The following is a 17,063-nucleotide window of genomic DNA, read 5'->3' on the forward strand; positions in this document are numbered from 1 at the left end:
AAAATGTGTTAGCACCATAGTCAAATGATTTTCATCACTAAATCATTTTATCCATTATTTTCAAATAGATTCAGATGAGGTTTTTTTTTTTTTTTTTTTATGCGAATGAGCAACAAGAGCAATTTCCCGTACGTCAATAACCAAACCAACCGTTGACACATACCGAAACTCATAAAAAAAATAAAAATTACTCCAACAGAAATTACTTTGACCTTGTCTCGTCTTTCATTTTCATTTTCATTTTCATTTCCCCTTTCTTTCATTTTTCCTCTCTTTTTCTCTCTCCTCTTTCTGCTATCACTACTCTTTTTTCTTAACAAAATCAAAAATCAAAATCAGGAAAAAAAAAAAAAAAATTGAAACTTTGCGGCACAACTTCGTCAAACTTCGATCAAATTCAATTCCACAATTTGGCAATTACTTCACAACAACACTGGCGCTTCTTCATCCCACAAATTCAATCCTTTTCTAACAACAGGTCTTACCAATTTCTAACGCTTTTCATTTCAAGTATTTTCTTTAATTCTCGAATTTTTATTTGAATTTCCGTTGCTTTTGTTATTGTTTCTTGTAATTAATTTCATCGATTATAGCATTATTGAATTTCGAAGTATTCTGTTGTTGTTCATTGTTCAATTTCTTTGCGAAGTGATTTTATGGTGAAAATGGCTGTTATTAGGGATTTTGTCATTTTGATCAGCTTTTGTTGCAATTTGTTGATTTTGATTGTAACTTGAGGATCACGCTGAATTTTAGGGTTTATTCTAGTGAGAATTTGAAGTTTGTTCATGTAGATTGATGTCAAATTTCACATATCTGCAATCTTTAAATGATAGAATCTCATTGATTTTAGTGTTGTATAGAGTTATTGGGAAATGTATCTTTTGCATTATAATGTGATAGTAATTCTTACTTATTTCTCTATATTTTTGTTTTAAATAGATAGGAAAAGGCAGGTAGAGTGATTTTTACCATATTAGGATGGATAATCACAGTGAATGGGTGCGGTTGGATAGCTTCCAACCTAATGGTCTATTATTGAAGGAATCTGCTTCAGTTACTCGACCTCTTGACCCGGGAAGATGGGCTATAGCTGAAGAGAGAATCAAAGAGCTTATTGCACGAATTCAGCCGAGTTGGGCGTCTGAGGAGCGTAGGCTTGCTGTAGCAACCTATGTGCAGTCTCTTATTGGAAAATGTGTACCTTGCCAGGTTTGCACTCATCTTAAGTGTTTCTTTCTGATATGTTCCTTTTAGGATATAAGATACGAATCTAGTTTTTTCTATGTATAGACTGAGTTGCTGAGTATGCCGCGGCATTTGTTGATGATATTTAATTTGTTTCATGAATGTATTTGTATTAGCTTTGGTTAGTTACGTAATATTACCATGCATAATACCTAGTTTTCCTTCTTGCATTTGGGTTTCCCCAAAGTACAAACTTAACCTCAAGGTGTATTTTTAGTTTTGTATACAGCCTCTCAATTCATTAGCTACTTACCGTGACCTCATTAGCTACTCAATTAATTTTATCTCTCTCATGCACAAACACACAAAAATAAGAATGCATAACCGGTACCTATTACACCTATCTAAAAGTTTCCATACAGGTATGCATGTGAAATAGGAGTGGCCTGACTTGGGCTGTGAATGAAGGAAGTGGGAGCACTTTTAGTTTTTTATATTATTTGGACAAAGAGCTTCTTTTATCCTTATTCTTTCTTCCTTTTTTGGAGGGGAGGGGGAGGGATGAGTGGATGACGGATTAAGTAGGGAGTGTGAACCTGACACGTGCACTGGGATTTCTTAGATTCGAAGGATGAGATTTATTTGTAACAAAGGAATTCTAAATTTCTAATGGAAAATTCGAGTAAATGAATGACTGGGAATTTCTTGGGAGGAACCAAGCAATAGTTTCCTGAAGCATATTTAACCATATGACCAATGGCTGCCATTTGCTTACTTCTTGGATACTTTTTTTTATTCCTTGGGGATGGTTTTTGTGGCATGTGTCGCCTTTCCTTAATTCCTGATACTTTTTTTGATGGTGGGCCGGCTCGTGGTCATATTATGTACTAGCCCTTTGAACTTCTATTTCCATCAAGGATTTTGCTCCTTGGTTGATTTAGTGCCAAGTTGCTGTCTGCAAATCTCTAGAATCAGAGGACTACTTATCTGCCATAGGAACACAACATTTCATGTTTTTTGGACTTGTGTGATCAGGGTGAAGTCGAATCCGCATGTCTCGAGCAATTAAATTTTCATAACATAAGGACCTATCCCTATTACCTTGCTTAGATTCCACATTGTTTATTTTCCACATAATCTTAGAAGTAGAAAATAGGAAACATGTCTTTCCTTTCCTGTCACTGTTATTGAAATCTTGGGTTGTCTTGCCAGTGGTCATTTTGAGCTGGGAGATTCTTCGTTACCGAGGGTATGAATGCGCATACATGATATGTCCTTTATTGTTTGGCATGAATCTTAGTGTATGACGTGGGTGTTTCTTGAAGGATGACGAGCCTGAGCTACAATGATGGTATCTTGTTGTGTTATAAATTTCTCTAGTTAAGTAATCATATTGACATAATAAGAGCTAATGCGGTCATGCTTAAAACTAGTTGTAGCATCTATGTCTTGATTATCAGAAATTGGATGAAAGGAGTTTCAAAGAAACACTAGGATGCATTATTTTTCTTCCTCATCATTTTCTTTTGAACTGAAATGGATATAAGGAGAACAAGTGAAGCATTTCATGGTCTTAAAGGAGGGATACGTAATCTTATGGAGAAATTTTCTTGCTTGGTGAAAATATTTATTATGATCCTAGCATGACGTATTCATGAAGCTGGGTCTGAAGCATGCACCTGTGGGTTGTCTGGTTGTATACGTTGTTGGTATTTGTTTAAGTTCTTGAATTTGTACATGCGGCAACATATATTTTGGAACTCATACCCTCTTATCTTGGCCTTATGACTTGTTAACAGGTGTTTACCTTTGGTTCTGTACCTCTTAAGACTTATCTACCTGATGGGGATATTGATTTAACTGCTTTTAGTGAAGACCCTAAGTTGAAAGATAATTGGGCTAATAGCGTTCTGGATATGCTGCGAAGGGAAGAAAAGAATGAACATGCTGAGTTCCAGGTGAAGGAGGTTCAGTACATTCAAGCTGAGGTATCTTCTTCAGTGTCAAATTTTTACTCATCCCTTCCAATCACTTTTGTAGTCAATTATTTAAGCTTTAATGAGTGCGTGTATAGTCCTGTGGCAAAGGATTATCGCATAAAGTTAATTGGATAAAAGACAATTTTATGCTGCTTTTGCAGGGACCTCTCTGTTGTAATTTGATTTGACTTTTTTATTTTTAAATTCTTGGTTCCTGTCCTGGACTCCTGGTTTAACATTCACGTTTTCTTACTAGGTTAGTGGCACCTTTGATTGAACAAAGACACTCCATTTATCCTGAACTAATCTTTGACCTTGTTGCCCTGTATTAAGTTACAGGCTGTAAAACACATGTGCTTAACAATCTCGATTATTCCTTTCTATCTACTAAATCTTGTTGGATGAGAGTCACGATTCTATAATATGGTGACCCAAGTTCAATGAACATATAATTCTACTGATAGTAAATTAGTAATGCAGGATGAGAGTTTGGTACCATCTATGTACCTTCTACTCTGCCAACTTTAATACTTAAAAATTGTAAACCGAACAGTGGTGTTTTGGTTAATTTTGCAGGTTAAGATAATAAAGTGCCTCGTAGATAACATTGTGGTGGACATATCTTTCAACCAGCTTGGTGGGTTGTGTACACTTTGTTTTCTTGAAGAGGTGTGATTCTATATCCTGGTTATATTTCTCTATGATGGTAATAAGTATGACTCTTTTCATTATTTTGAATTAGTTCAAATGAAAGTGGAGGCCTTTTGTAACCTACTTGTTTTGGTTTTTAGGTTGACAACTTGATAAACCAAAATCATTTATTTAAGCGAAGCATCATATTAATCAAGGCCTGGTGTTATTATGAGAGCCGTATACTTGGGGCTCATCACGGGCTTATATCAACTTATGCTCTGGAAACCTTGGTTTTGTATATATTTCATGTTTTCAACAATAGCTTTTCTGGGCCACTTGAGGTACATTTATGTTATTAACTTATGATTTTATTCTATCCTAGATGTTTGATAAATTTCTATATTCATTATGTCTTTTTAAATAAAAAAATTCATATGTAGTTCTTTCCATACACAGGTGCTCTATCGCTTTGTGGAGTTCTTCAGTAAATTTGATTGGGCCAACTTTTGTATTAGCCTCTGGGGTCCAATACCAATTTGTTCTCTTCCCAGTATGACAGGTAAATATCAACTATCAGTCTATCATTGCCACAAATATTGGTTTTACCAAGTGATGATTCTTTGTTGATGTTCAGTTTCTGTCTGAATACTTGCAGCTGATCCTCCTCGAAAGGACGGTGCAGTGTTACTGCTGAACAAAATGTTTCTTAATGCTTGTAATACAGCATATTCTGTCTTACCTGGAGGTCAAGATACTCAAGAGCAACCTTTCATTTCCAAACATTTTAATGTTGTTGATCCCTTACGTATAAACAACAACCTTGGCCGTAGTGTGAGCAAAGGTATTTGACTGACATAGTGCATGCTGCTTATCAAATACAAGTGGTTTTCTTTTTGTTAACTATCTGCTTCTGAATTCTGATGCCTCCCTAATACCATTCTAACCATCGATTTTCTCTATATACGCATTTAGACATGATTTCTGTTTCTGATTGGTCTTTTACAATAAATGAGGCTGCTATATATATTGAGAGGCAAATAAGATCAATTAATTGTGAGCTTTCTGAATCGTAGCTTCCCAAATGAACAATGTGGAAGATATCTGTCGATAACAATCTGTTAATATATTCTTCTTACCTTTACAATCAGTTAATAATCTACTTCGCGTTCTTTCTAATAACATTTTGTTTGTCAAAATATAAAGTAAATGGTTTTAAATATCTGCCAACATGATTGGTTTGCTAACGTGCTAAACTGGGATTTAGGGGTTTTGCAAGTTGTATAGACCAAATGGCTGATAGAGAGCAGATATAACCAAAACAAGGCCTATATAGGCCAATTAAAGGCTGGCTGATCGCTGATATGACTTATATAAGTCATAACCATCGTTATGTGACAACCATTTGTTGCGCAATACCATAACAAACACTATTGCAGTGCATGATTGTTACTGTGATCACAACCACAATATTAAATCTGAGTATCGCCCTCTAAGAGGTTTAACACCAAAAGTTGCTGTGCTAACTATGCAAAACACTAAGGAAACGCTGGGATAGACCCCCAAATTTGGAAGAAAAGTGAAGCAAAAGAAAGTATTGTATCCCACATGGCCACATAAAGTTACATCCTGTACATCTACCATAAAATTATAATATTATGCTCTAGACACAAAACTCTAAAAGAATAGCTGGGCAACCCGATCACTAAAGGAACTTCCTCCCTTTTATCCTATCAAAACATACATAGTGAAGCAAGGGATGCTTGTCCGTTATATTTTTTCAAAGTTGATGATACTGCATTGTTTATGGCTTACCTGATGATGCTTTTGTGAAAGCAGAAGATTATTCATTTGTTGAGGGAATCAAATGCACGCACACCTTGGAGCCAATTTTCATCAACTTCTTGGGACTTTTAATTGCTTAGTTCCTGCCATATTCATGAACTCTTAAGTTAGGTAATTTATGTAGTATGGGCTTGCAGAAGCATTGTTGCTTTATTCTTGACATTTGGGTGATGTACAAAAGTAGAAACCAAATGATATTATGGCCAAGTTCTCAGACTACAATTATGTAGTATGAATCTCCTAACAAAACCTTATTAAATGGACTTGGTCAGTATAAGCGTTACAGTAAAGTTAAGGGACATTTCAAGATCAGATAGGCTTGAAGACTTGAGTACTGTTTGTTCCATTCAATACATGTTCCGTGAAGCTTATAATCTTGGTTATCAATTCCATCTGTTTGGTTTAGCTAAATCTTAAATCAAGTGAACAGTAGAAAGATAGTAAGTTAACACCGCAGGGAACTAGCAGACTAACACTGTGTTTGGGAACCAAGTTAACTTGGAAATGTGAGAAAAAGTAAAACTATGAAAATCTGTAGAAAAGTAAACCTGGAGAAATATGTAGAAATCCCTAAATTTTAATTTGTTTGGCTAATTATTACGGAAAACTGGGGAAATTGGAATATCACATATTTTTCACTTCTGGAAAAGTGTGGAAAATAAAATTGGCAAAATATAACTAATTGATTTCCACACATTTTTTTTTAACGCATAGCACACCCGGTTCACCGGAGCTTAGCTCCGACTACATCCGGATCCGACCCGGGTCGCACACCTTGCTTATGGTGGGTGAGTCTCCCAACAAGAATTTCTGCATACAGCGAGGCTCGAACCCGAGACCTCCCTTAAGCGGCATCAAGCTGCTTACCACTTGAGGCCAACTCTATGTTGGTTTCCACACATTTCATTTTCCTCATTTTTCCATTTAAATTACCAAACAAGCTAAAATTAATGAATTCTTCTATTTCCACAATTTACACAGTTTTCCTCGTTAAACAAGAGTTCCCAACTTCCCAAACATACTGTAAGACTTTCTTTTCCCCATTAAAGTACTGTAGATGTTCTGGAATCTAACTTGTCCCAGGGAGATCTTACCAGAAAAAAGAGCACTCTTTCCTGCATACTCCCATGTACCTTAAACTTATTTTCTCCCTTCTTTCTTAATCTGGGCACTGCTACTTATTTTGGGATGTCAATGAGCCGAATGGAGTCGTCAGTCGAATATTAACTTCTTCTAGCTAAGCTTGATAAGAATTACTCACGTGAGCTTTTAGATTGCTTGTTCGAGCTTGGCTCGTTTTACTTTTGGTTGTTCGAGCTTCGCTTGGGTCAAAGTTGCTTGTTTATATTCATGCTCGAGTTGAGCTAGGTTGAGTCAAGTTTCATATTGATACTGAGTTTGTATGCATGCTAATTGCTGATTTTTTTTTTTTTTAAAAAAACCCATTTAGCTATAAGCGTTTTTGTTGAGAAGGAAACTCGAGAAGTGCCTGCATTGGAGTGGTTGACTAGTTGAAACAGGAGTGACTTGTCAAAATTTGGGTGTTAGAGAGTGAAAAGAAATGCCACTTGCATCTTGCCATCCTTGAAAGTGGAGTCATGCCATCTTTTATGTGGGATTGAAGTAGGTTAAATTCCACCAGTCCGCCTAAATTGATTTCCGGCGAGGGCCAGGCATTTCATTCTGCCGATTTCCATTCTTCTAAATACTAATGTTGCTTGTACATGGAAATTCTTTCTGGTTTTATATGCTTCTGTTTCTTTCTGCTTATATTCCTTGTGGCTTACAGAAGTCTATCTGCCAGCGCTATTTCCTTGCAATTCTGTGAAGTGTGAACATATCGTTTCTCTTTGATAGTTTATTTATGCAGCTTTTTAATTGTGCTCAAGTGTTTTTCTGTCTTTATCTCGTACTTTCTGGTATACCGTCTTTGCTCCTTCATTTCACTAAAGCAACCACCATCTTGACCCTGTGGGATATCTTTGAAAGGTTAAGATTATATAGCCATTTCTACTAAACAGCTAACAATCCATCAGTAATTACTGGTGGTGGTGATGTTGCACTTGTAGTAGTCATAACGATGGTAATAACAAAGGAAGGGCTTTTATATGATGAGAGCACAAGTAATAATAAGATGATGATGATGATGAGATAACTGACTTGCTAAAAGCATCAAGGGAGAGGAAGCAGAATGAGCACTAATGTAACCAATGCATGTAGGGACGCTTAAAATGATGTGCCTGAAATGTATTAGAATTTTTTTGGAGAAAAAAAGCAAAACAAGTTCAAAGCATATGTTTCATCAAAGGAAATAATCAAAAGAGTGAATGACAATGTGTGTTTGTGTTTCGGGCTTTGACAAGCCAGACAGGGCATGTCTGATTTTTAATTATTTGAATTTATCTTTTGCACAGTCCATTTGTCTTTTCCTTAGTTTTGTTCTCTGACCATGACTGTGTCCTTTTCATTGTTGTTGTTTACACTTACTGATTCACCTCTATGTATATGTTCAGGTAACTTCTATAGAATTCGCAGTGCCTTCAGTTTTGGGGCCCAACAGCTAGCTAGAATACTCGAGTGCCAGGAAGAGAATATAGTGGCTGAAGTGAACCAGTTCTTCGTGAACACATGGGACAGACATGGGAAATGTCCTGATACTCCTGTTTCTGATGCATCTCACATGCGACCGATCAACTCCAAACATGACGGGAATCGCAGAAAACATAAACCTGTTGATAATCCAACAGAGAACTTAAGTCTGTATCCTCAGATTGAAGAATCCCGTAGCTCTGTTGATTTTTCAATGCAGCCTAGTATCTGTCATGCGAATCAGATAGCTGGGGCCATGGACGTGCATAAAGATTTGCATTCTCCTGCGCAGAAGGATCATGAGAGAGAATCAAGAACTCACTTGTCTTCTGGTTGGGATCAATATTACACTCAGAAGAAAAATCCTACTAAGAAGCAACAAAATGAAAGAGAGAGAAATTCCATGGCGAATATCTTGCAAAGTAAAGGGCATGCCACACCTCAGTTTGCTAGGACATCTTCTAGTCCTGAACTGACGAACATGTCTAGTGAAGCTGCACCTCTACGGAGGCATAATACGGCCAAGGAAAGGGTAAATGAGGTCTCCAGTTCGAGGTCTGAGTATAATAGAAGAATGAGAGGCTCTGGCATGATGACGAATCCTGTTGTGAATTGCTACGTAAGGAAACCTGTTTCTGGTTCTGCGAAACCCGTAGTTTCTTCAGTTGATGAATCAAGTCAGAGACTCCAGGAGGGACAAGACTTTGTGAACCTGATGTCTTCTTCTGGGGTTCAGAAACATGGCGGGCATGTGCAGATGCCTGTAAATCTAGCTTCTCATCACTTTGTTACAGTCTCACCTTCTATTCCGGGAACTAGACCCCAAAAATATACTGGCACAAGGCCATTGAATCCGGCAGCTCCTCAGTCTGATTGGGGTGAAGTTATTCATCATCCTGAACGTACTTCTGTGGGACCTGCTTATCGCCAATTAATTTCTGTCGGAGTCACACCTGAAGAAGAAATAAGGGGGGGATTGAATAGGGGTGGATCAGCATCAATAGAAGTCAATCATCTGGATGATGAACATGGTTACTGGACAAACAGAAAAGCTGATTCTATGAGAGAGAGTGATCATGAAAGCGAGGAATTTGCTACTGCTGGTTCTAGATTATCACCTGCTTCTCCTAGTAATTCCTATAAGACAAAATCTTCTGACAGTTCTTGGGATGTAAAACCCTCCAAAATAAACAACGCAGTGAGATACCCAGGGACAAAGAAGTCAAGTTCTTCAAAAAATCCCACTGCAGTGGTTAATAGTCGATGGCTTGATGATGAAGGATCTGTTGATCATACTTATGATGATTTTGATGATAAATCTGCTTCCTCATCAACTTCCTCACATATAGAGGTTCATCAGCTACCTGGATTTAGGCAGACTCATATGAGCTATCAAAATTCAGTATATCCATTTTCTCCTATGTTGGTACGTCCTGGTCCCCAACAAGGTATGAGTCATAATCATCCAGTCTTACCGGTTGCGTTTTATCCCGCTGGATTACCTGTGCCATTTGTGACAATGGTACCTGTATACAATATGGGTGCTGAAACGGGAACCTCTGCTGCATCTTCCAGCCATGATGATACAGAAATGGAGAAGTCTACCTTTCGCTTGACTCAGTCTAGCCATAACTCAGATTCACCGAAAGGGGTAGAGCATTCGAGCCGTAGTAATAGCAGTGGCTCAACAAAGAGGATTACGTCTAGAGAAGATGATGAGTGTGAGCGTGACATTTTCAACAGTGACTTTGCTAGCCACTGGAAGAATCTCCAGTATGGGCGTCTCTGTCAAAATCCACAATTTCAGCATCCTTTTTTCTATCCTCCCTCTGTGTATGTACCACCAGTACATTTGCAGGGAAATATCCCATTTGATGCTCCTCGATCACCATATTCTGGGAATTCCAATGTCTTTGTTCATCCAGTGCCTGTTTCAGAAGCTCAGCAGCCAAGTTCCGTTAAACCTGCTAGTGTTTCAAGGCAATATGGTGGAGAATTACCTAAACAACGCAATGGAACAGGAACTTACTTTCCAAATCCTGTAAGACAATTCCTGGAGCTTTTTATTGTTTGTGTTTGGTGGTTAGAACGCACTTAAATGGTCTGCATTAATATTTGCCTTTTCCTATGTTTCATGTTTTGAATGTGACTGAAAGATTTTGCTTACCTTTCATCAAATTGGATTTGTTATACCAATGGACCTCCCAAAAACTCACAAGAACCAGTTAAATAAAATAGTAAGATTCAGTTATCAATGGAAACGGAAAGAGAGGGATTCGAACCCTCGGGTATTTGAGATGTGTTAGCAGCTTTCTGGTTGGTGAATATAGTATTCAATTTGAGGTCTCATTATTTCCTTTCCTAATAAAGTAATCTTTAAACAATCTACATTTTGATATATCTGTGATTTTAAGTTTTTTCAGGTTGAACATGATATCTGCACTATGTTATGTCCTGTCTATATTCTTACTCTTTGGGATTTGGGCATAGAAGTTGTTCTTTGATTAGCTGTCTCTCTTTCAATCTAGATTCATAAGGAGTTTTTTTTTTTTTTTGAGAGAGAGAGATTCATAAGGAGTTAGAGAAGGTACATCTGGATAATTATCTGGTTTGCCCTTTTAATCATAAGAACTGTTATTAAAAACAACTTGCATCAGTTTGCATCTAGTTATTGGTTATGCACTTGTGATATGTCTCTGTCTTGTACTTTTAGAGTTGAAGACAGTATGAATTATAATTTGTGCATAATCTGATCTAACCCTCAAAATTCTTGTCAGAAGGTTTTCAGAGATCAACAATATTCTACCTCCAGACAGTATCAAGGGGACTCCAAACATGACAGGAACGAGCACCACGGGGAAAGGGAAGCAAATTGGAATCCCAGCTCAAAACCACGATTTTCTAATCGTGCTCAACCTCGATACCGAAACGACAAGCCAAACTCGAAGATAGACCGGTCAGTTGCTAGTGATTCCCAAACTGATAGACATTTTGATTCCTTCCGGAAAAATTCCTATCAGTTGTATCGCTTCCCAAAAGAACCATCCACTTCAAAATCTACATGGAATGGCCGTTATGATACAGATTACTCGGTGTATCAAACACGTTCTGAATACCATAATGAGGTTTCTCAATCTGGAGATGCTCATGCTCATGCTCATGCTCCTCCCCCCCTTGTTATGTTTTATCCTTATCCTCAGACAGTTACTTATGATTCCCAGATTGAACGCCAGTTTGGTTCTTCCGGACGAGAGCAAATTGTAGGAACAGATGAGGTACAAGAACAACTGCAAAACTATCAAGGGGATACAGGACCTCCTTCACCGGACTATGCTTCTCCCCCAAGATTCTTGCGGTAAATTGCTTACTTGGATGCCATTTTAAGTATAATATTGATTAATTATTCCAAATTCCAACATTGACATGGATAGAGGTGATCTTGTTGCATTTATTTTGCTCCCTTTTCTCCTCGTGAAGTGTTTTTTGTCAATGGTATTGTGTAACTTGAATCTACCATGCTTTTATCTTCCACCTTAATATGATGGCTGAACTTAAGGGGTTGGTTAATACACTTAATAGTGTGGTGTAGAACATTTTCAAAGGAAAATGATATTCCATGGAAAACAATTTTCAAGAAAACAATTTTCAAGGGAACATAGTTTTCCTTTGTTTGTATCCTTACAAGAAAAAATATAAAGAAAAAGAACATAGAACATAGAAGTGGAAATGAAAGGAGAGAAAAGGAAATGTAAGGGATTAGGATGGAAAATGTGGCATTTCCTTCTTTTTAAAAGGAAAGTTGGGTTTCTTTTAGATAAAGTTGTTTTCCACCCTAAAAAAACAAAGGAAAATAGGAAAATCATTTTCCGGAAAGTACGGCTCCGTTTGGTTTGGTGTAACATTTTCAGTGTAAAATGATTTTCCATGTAAAACACTTTTTAAGGGAGAACACAATTTCAAACTAGTTTTCCTTTGTTTGGTTCCTTAAAAGAAAATGGGAGAAGATGGTGAAGATTGAAGGGGAAAAGGGAGAGGGAGGAAAGGTGAAAACTGGTTTCCCTCCCTTTCAAATGAAAAAGGTCTTTCTACTTTTGAGGGAGTTATTGAAAATTGTTTTCCATTCCTTGCCAAACCAAACAACGCAAAATGATTGAGAAGGGGAAAATCGTTTTCTATGAAAACATTTTACACCCTACCAAACGGAGCCTAAATATAATGTGGATTGTTGATGACTCGCTCCACCAAATAGTCCACAATATCCGGCTTTTGGTGACTTCTTTTTTCTGAACTTGCAGTGGTGACGGAGTTTGATCTTTTGGGCACTTGAATATTGAAACCCTAATACATGGATTTTGCTCTGCTTGGGCATCTCCAATGCCAGTAAAGCATATTCTGGAGTCCTGTGACCAGTTGACCACAGCCTTCTGCGCGCGCCAAAAATCTTTGGATGTTCGATGCAGTTCCTGCGCATTCTATAAGAGGTAAAAATCTCTACTTGAGCTTTTTGCACCTTAAAAGTCAGTCACTTCTTTCAAAGAAGATTTTGGTCCATTCCCACTCTGATCAACAGTGATGGAGGGATCGATCTGAACATAATTGATATCATCATCATCATCATCGTCATCATCATTTAGGGTTTCCCCCATGGATTAGATCGAGCTTCGAAGCTGGAAAATTTCAGGAATCAGGTTTCTGGTCTAGAATCTGAGGAGCTTATAACAGGGCTTTTGGGGGGGGGGGGGGGGGGGGGAAACATGATTCAATTTCAATGCTAAGGGCTGTTTTGCCTATTGGAATGGCAGATAACATTTGTAATTGTAATGTAATCTCTAAGCCACCATTGTAATGGAACTTACAGTTAGTTCCCTATCTTCTACAACTTTTTTCTGCAAGCCATTTATAAGTTGGTAAATTTTTGGACAGTTGTTTTTGATAGATTTTTATCAATTCCTTATGAATACTTAGTATACTTGGCTTAACAAGTGTTCATGGACACTCGTTAGGGGGGAAAAAAAAAAAAGAGGAAAAGAAAAAACGATTATCATTCCGTGTTTTTTTTTTTCCATTTAATTTTCTTTACATTTTTTTTCTTCTAAAAGACTGTTTGTTAGTTAAGTAAATGTGAGGTTGTGTGTCACATCACCTAACTCAAACCATCTATATACTAATACACGGTAAAAAAAAAACGTTTATAAGAAAGTTTATCATACCACATGGTGCTTTAATACATACCATCTTCTATACTAATATATTAAAATGGGTTTGTAAGTTTAAATGCAAAAATATAGGACATCTTATTAGTGGTAGTGGAAATATGTATATAGATCCGTGTAATAGCCAGTAGTTATTTTCTATTATCTGTAACGATTACTTAGGAGTGACCTTCGTGCAGAGGGACTCGATCTTAAGTATATTCTCCCTACCTTTCACAAAAAAGGGGTAAGTCTACCATGCTACATGTGCTCCCATCCTTTAATTCGACACATGTCATTTCATGTTATCCACATAAATTTCAATAATTAGATATATATAAAGTATATGGTTTAAGAATCTATCATCATCTGATGCCTTGTCCATTGTATAATCTAACATCAAATTAAATAGATCATGCAGCTAGATTGATAATGCATACAGATCTTTCTTTGTAGTTAGCACAGAACAAAAACACCAGAACAAACTGTATAGAAAGTTGAATTAAACAATTAATGGGATCAATTAAGAAGCTTAAATTAATGATATTGTTGTTATTGAGAGCAATTAGTTAAGTTGGGTGGAGCATGTAGCATTATTTAGCAGCACCTTAATCACTTTATCACAAAACAAAAGGCAGTAGCAGAGTAGGTAGAAGTAGATCTTATTACTGACAAGGATTGACATGCCTATTACACTAATTATTAACTGCTAATTAACAAACATTCGTTATGATTAACAAACATTAGTAGAAGATGTTTCATTCTTTAATCTCACAATGCCTGTTACATATCAACAGGAACAAAAGATACATACATTGATACATACATACAGGAAAAATCACCAACATATATAATGGAAACAAAATAACTGTAAATATCAAGTATAAGCAAATTAAGCTTCCAACTTTTTATTGAATATGAATGTAATGTACAAAGACAGAATCAAGTCTGAATATAGATGACTTGGATTACAAGGAAGCTTAAAGCTTAAACCCTAATGCCTGAAACAAGAAAAACCCTTCAAAGTGGAAGGTAAAAACCTGTAGGCCAAATCTACTTAATTATTTAACAAAAAATCAAAAGGCACATCAACATCTTCATCATAATTCAACAGGCCGCTATAATAATTTCGAGGAGGACTTCTTTTTTGAAGTTCCCTCAATACTTCTTGTTCACAGTCATTGCCGTCAACTTGCTGCAACACTTCTTCTTCATTGATTATTCGTAGACAGATATCATCAGAATTCAGATTATCTTCAAAATTGACTGGTAATTGGCTAATCTTACCACCAACTGACAAATCCTCAAAACACCATATTCTTGAGGATGATCAACTTGTACAGCAATATCAGCAACAGTAGTAGTATCAGAAGTAGTACTGGGATTTGTTGGACACAAAACACCGGATTCTTGAAGTTGATCAACTTGTACAGCAACACATTGATGTTTGTTTCCTTGAACACCATCATCAGCAATAACATATTCTTGAGGATGATCAACTTGTACAGCAACACATTGACTTTTGTTTCCTTGGACACCATCATCATCAGCAACAACAGTAGTAGTACTGGGATTTGTTGAACACAAATCCAAAAGGCCATCAAAATTATTATCAGAGTTCAAACTCTGAAAAACATCATCATCACCAACTGACAAATCCTCTTCCAATTCTTTACAAAACAATGACATATCATCCTCCTCCTCCTCCTCCTCCTCCTTTCTCATCCCTTCTTCTTCTCTAATATTCGCCGTGTTATTATTATCAGAATTCACAATGCCAAGATCTTCCAAACTCAGATAAACATCATCACCGCCAACTGACAAATCCTCAAAATTAACTTGTTCAACATTCACCATATTATTATTAGTTTCTTGTTCTTGAACCATACCCAAAACACCACATTCTTGAACCATACCCAAAACACCAGATTCTTGAACCATACCCAAAACACCAGATTCTTGAACCATACCCAAAACACCAGATTCCAAAACACCAATTTCTTGAGGTTGATAAACTTGTACAGCAACACATTGACGTTTGTTTCTTTGAACACCATCATCAGCAACAGTAGTAATAGCAGAAGTAGTAGTACTAATAATACTACTGGAAATTGTTTGCAGATGCCTTTTCTTGATCTTCTTTGTGATTTTACAAAGAACCACATTACTATAATCTGTTGAAATCTCAATCATACTCCATTCAACATGATCATCAGCAATATCCTTTCCTCTTTTAAAGGTAAGAGATGTTTTTGATCCAACCTCAACATATTCATCAACACCTTGTCCTTGGTTGTTATTCTTTACCTTAATAGACTCGATTTTCCCGTTATTATTCCAATAACCATAACCACCCACACTTCGAATTACATTCTTGCTTTTAACCCCATTCTTCTTTGAAACATGCTGTAATTTAGTAAAGAAATACCTGATTGTATCTTCTTCTTCGCGGTCTGATGAACCAAAAGAATCGAAAACTTGAGATGGATGATCACCTTTTTCACCATATATGTTAGCATCAAGCATTCGAGGGATTACTGGAAGTGGTTCATCATTAATCTTTGGTAAAAGATAAAAGTTAAGTAATTGTAACTCGGTTGGTTTGAAATGAAACCCTGGAAGTAGACGTGCATTCGACATTGCTAGTAAGATTAGCAAGATCGATTGATTAATGGAGTTTAACAAAGATGAAAGTATGAACTGAAGTGTATCAAGTATGATGGAAGAAAAAAAGGGTAGAAGAAAGTAGAGAAGGTGTAACACATATATAGTTTGAAGGGTCGGTTATGTTATCCTATTTCCTAATCATTATCAAATTACAACAATTCAAGATAATTAAACAGATTGTAATAATAAGGAAATTTTATCACTTGTTTTGACTAATTCTAGTGTTGCCATCAGGGGATTAAAGATACCAAAATAAATACAGCTAGAAATTACCAGGAAATTCAGAGAAATCTAATAAAATAAAAAGCAGACTTATTATTAGAGTAAAACTCTGGTTATTTTATCTTCCTAATGATTATGGGATTAAAACAATTCTAGATTAAACAGATTGTAGTAATAAAAATTTGACTAATTCTACCAACGTACTTAAAGTTAGTTGTAGGTTGGATGTTAACTGCCATCAGGGGATTAAAGATACAAAAAATAAACTTTAAACTATGTTGTTGTATACAGTGCCGGGGATACAATAACGTCATGACTATGGGTCTCTGTACAGGTTTTCTTAACGAGACCCTCATTTAATTAAAAGTAAAAGGAAAGAGAATAAAAAAATTAACGTGTTAGGAATTGATCCTAGGCCTTAACTACTACTCCAACTTTGTTTTTGCTTACATTAAAAAAAACTAATTATATTATATTATGAACATTTAGGGCCTGTTCCGTCGCTCAACTTACACACCCTTAAAACCGCCCCTGGTTGTATCTAATCTTGGAATTAAGGCTTCGATATTGTTTATGTAAAACTCTTACAATTTTCTTGACATGATTAGTATTATAAATTTATAGATACAGTGACTAGGCGACTAGCAGCAGTGTCTGTACGTAGCTTTGATGTGTAATGTGTAATGTGTAATGTGACTATTGTATTTCGATGGAGAATTCTTATCCCGTTCATTTCAAGTTGTATACAACA

The 17,063-nt window shown here is 36.5% G+C and overlaps 2 protein-coding genes across 9 annotated transcripts; one reads left to right on the plus strand and one right to left on the minus strand.

The window, feature by feature from the left end:
- The first annotated feature begins 251 nt into the window (after positions 1 to 251).
- Positions 252 to 13,278, plus strand: LOC110780156 (uncharacterized). 8 transcript variants are annotated; one of them, XR_008929750.1, is made up of 11 exons: positions 252 to 478; positions 943 to 1,212; positions 2,988 to 3,176; positions 3,744 to 3,836; positions 3,959 to 4,141; positions 4,257 to 4,359; positions 4,456 to 4,641; positions 8,156 to 10,272; positions 11,009 to 11,187; positions 11,453 to 11,586; positions 12,527 to 13,278. XR_008929750.1 is itself a non-coding variant. In XM_021984591.2 (11 exons), exons 2-11 carry the CDS (start codon positions 982 to 984, stop codon positions 12,540 to 12,542), a joined length of 3,600 nt encoding a protein of 1,199 aa, XP_021840283.1. In that variant the 5' UTR covers positions 254 to 478; positions 943 to 981; the 3' UTR covers positions 12,543 to 13,278. The 8 variants fall into 8 exon arrangements, 4 of the variants coding, with proteins under 4 accessions (XP_021840283.1, XP_021840270.1, XP_021840278.1 ...); XR_008929748.1 differs by having other exon boundaries at positions 254 to 478; positions 11,009 to 11,586; positions 12,527 to 12,712; positions 12,802 to 13,278; XR_002531373.2 differs by having other exon boundaries at positions 254 to 478; positions 11,009 to 11,586; positions 12,527 to 12,712; positions 12,866 to 13,278.
- A 1,390-nt stretch (positions 13,279 to 14,668) lies between these two features.
- On the minus strand, positions 14,669 to 16,063 carry LOC110780402 (uncharacterized). The gene has a single exon (XM_021984802.2). It carries the CDS (start codon positions 16,061 to 16,063, stop codon positions 14,669 to 14,671), a length of 1,395 nt encoding a protein of 464 aa, XP_021840494.2.
- Between the last annotated feature and the right edge of the window lie 1,000 nt (positions 16,064 to 17,063).

The sequence above is a fragment of the Spinacia oleracea genome, chromosome 3 (assembly GCF_020520425.1).
Source record: "Spinacia oleracea cultivar Varoflay chromosome 3, BTI_SOV_V1, whole genome shotgun sequence".
Lineage (NCBI taxonomy): Eukaryota > Viridiplantae > Streptophyta > Magnoliopsida > Caryophyllales > Amaranthaceae > Spinacia > Spinacia oleracea.

Coding starts and splice junctions, on each gene's coding strand:
- LOC110780402 (XM_021984802.2), bottom strand. CDS start 16,063: ATGTCGAATGCACGTCTACTTCCAGGGTTTCATTTCAAACCAACCGAG.
- LOC110780156 (XM_021984578.2), top strand. CDS start 982: ATGGATAATCACAGTGAATGGGTGCGGTTGGATAGCTTCCAACCTAAT. Junction 4,142..4,256: donor GCTTTTCTGGGCCACTTGAG/GTACATTTATGT, acceptor TTCCATACACAG/GTGCTCTATCGCTTTGTGGA. Junction 4,360..4,455: donor TTCTCTTCCCAGTATGACAG/GTAAATATCAAC, acceptor GAATACTTGCAG/CTGATCCTCCTCGAAAGGAC.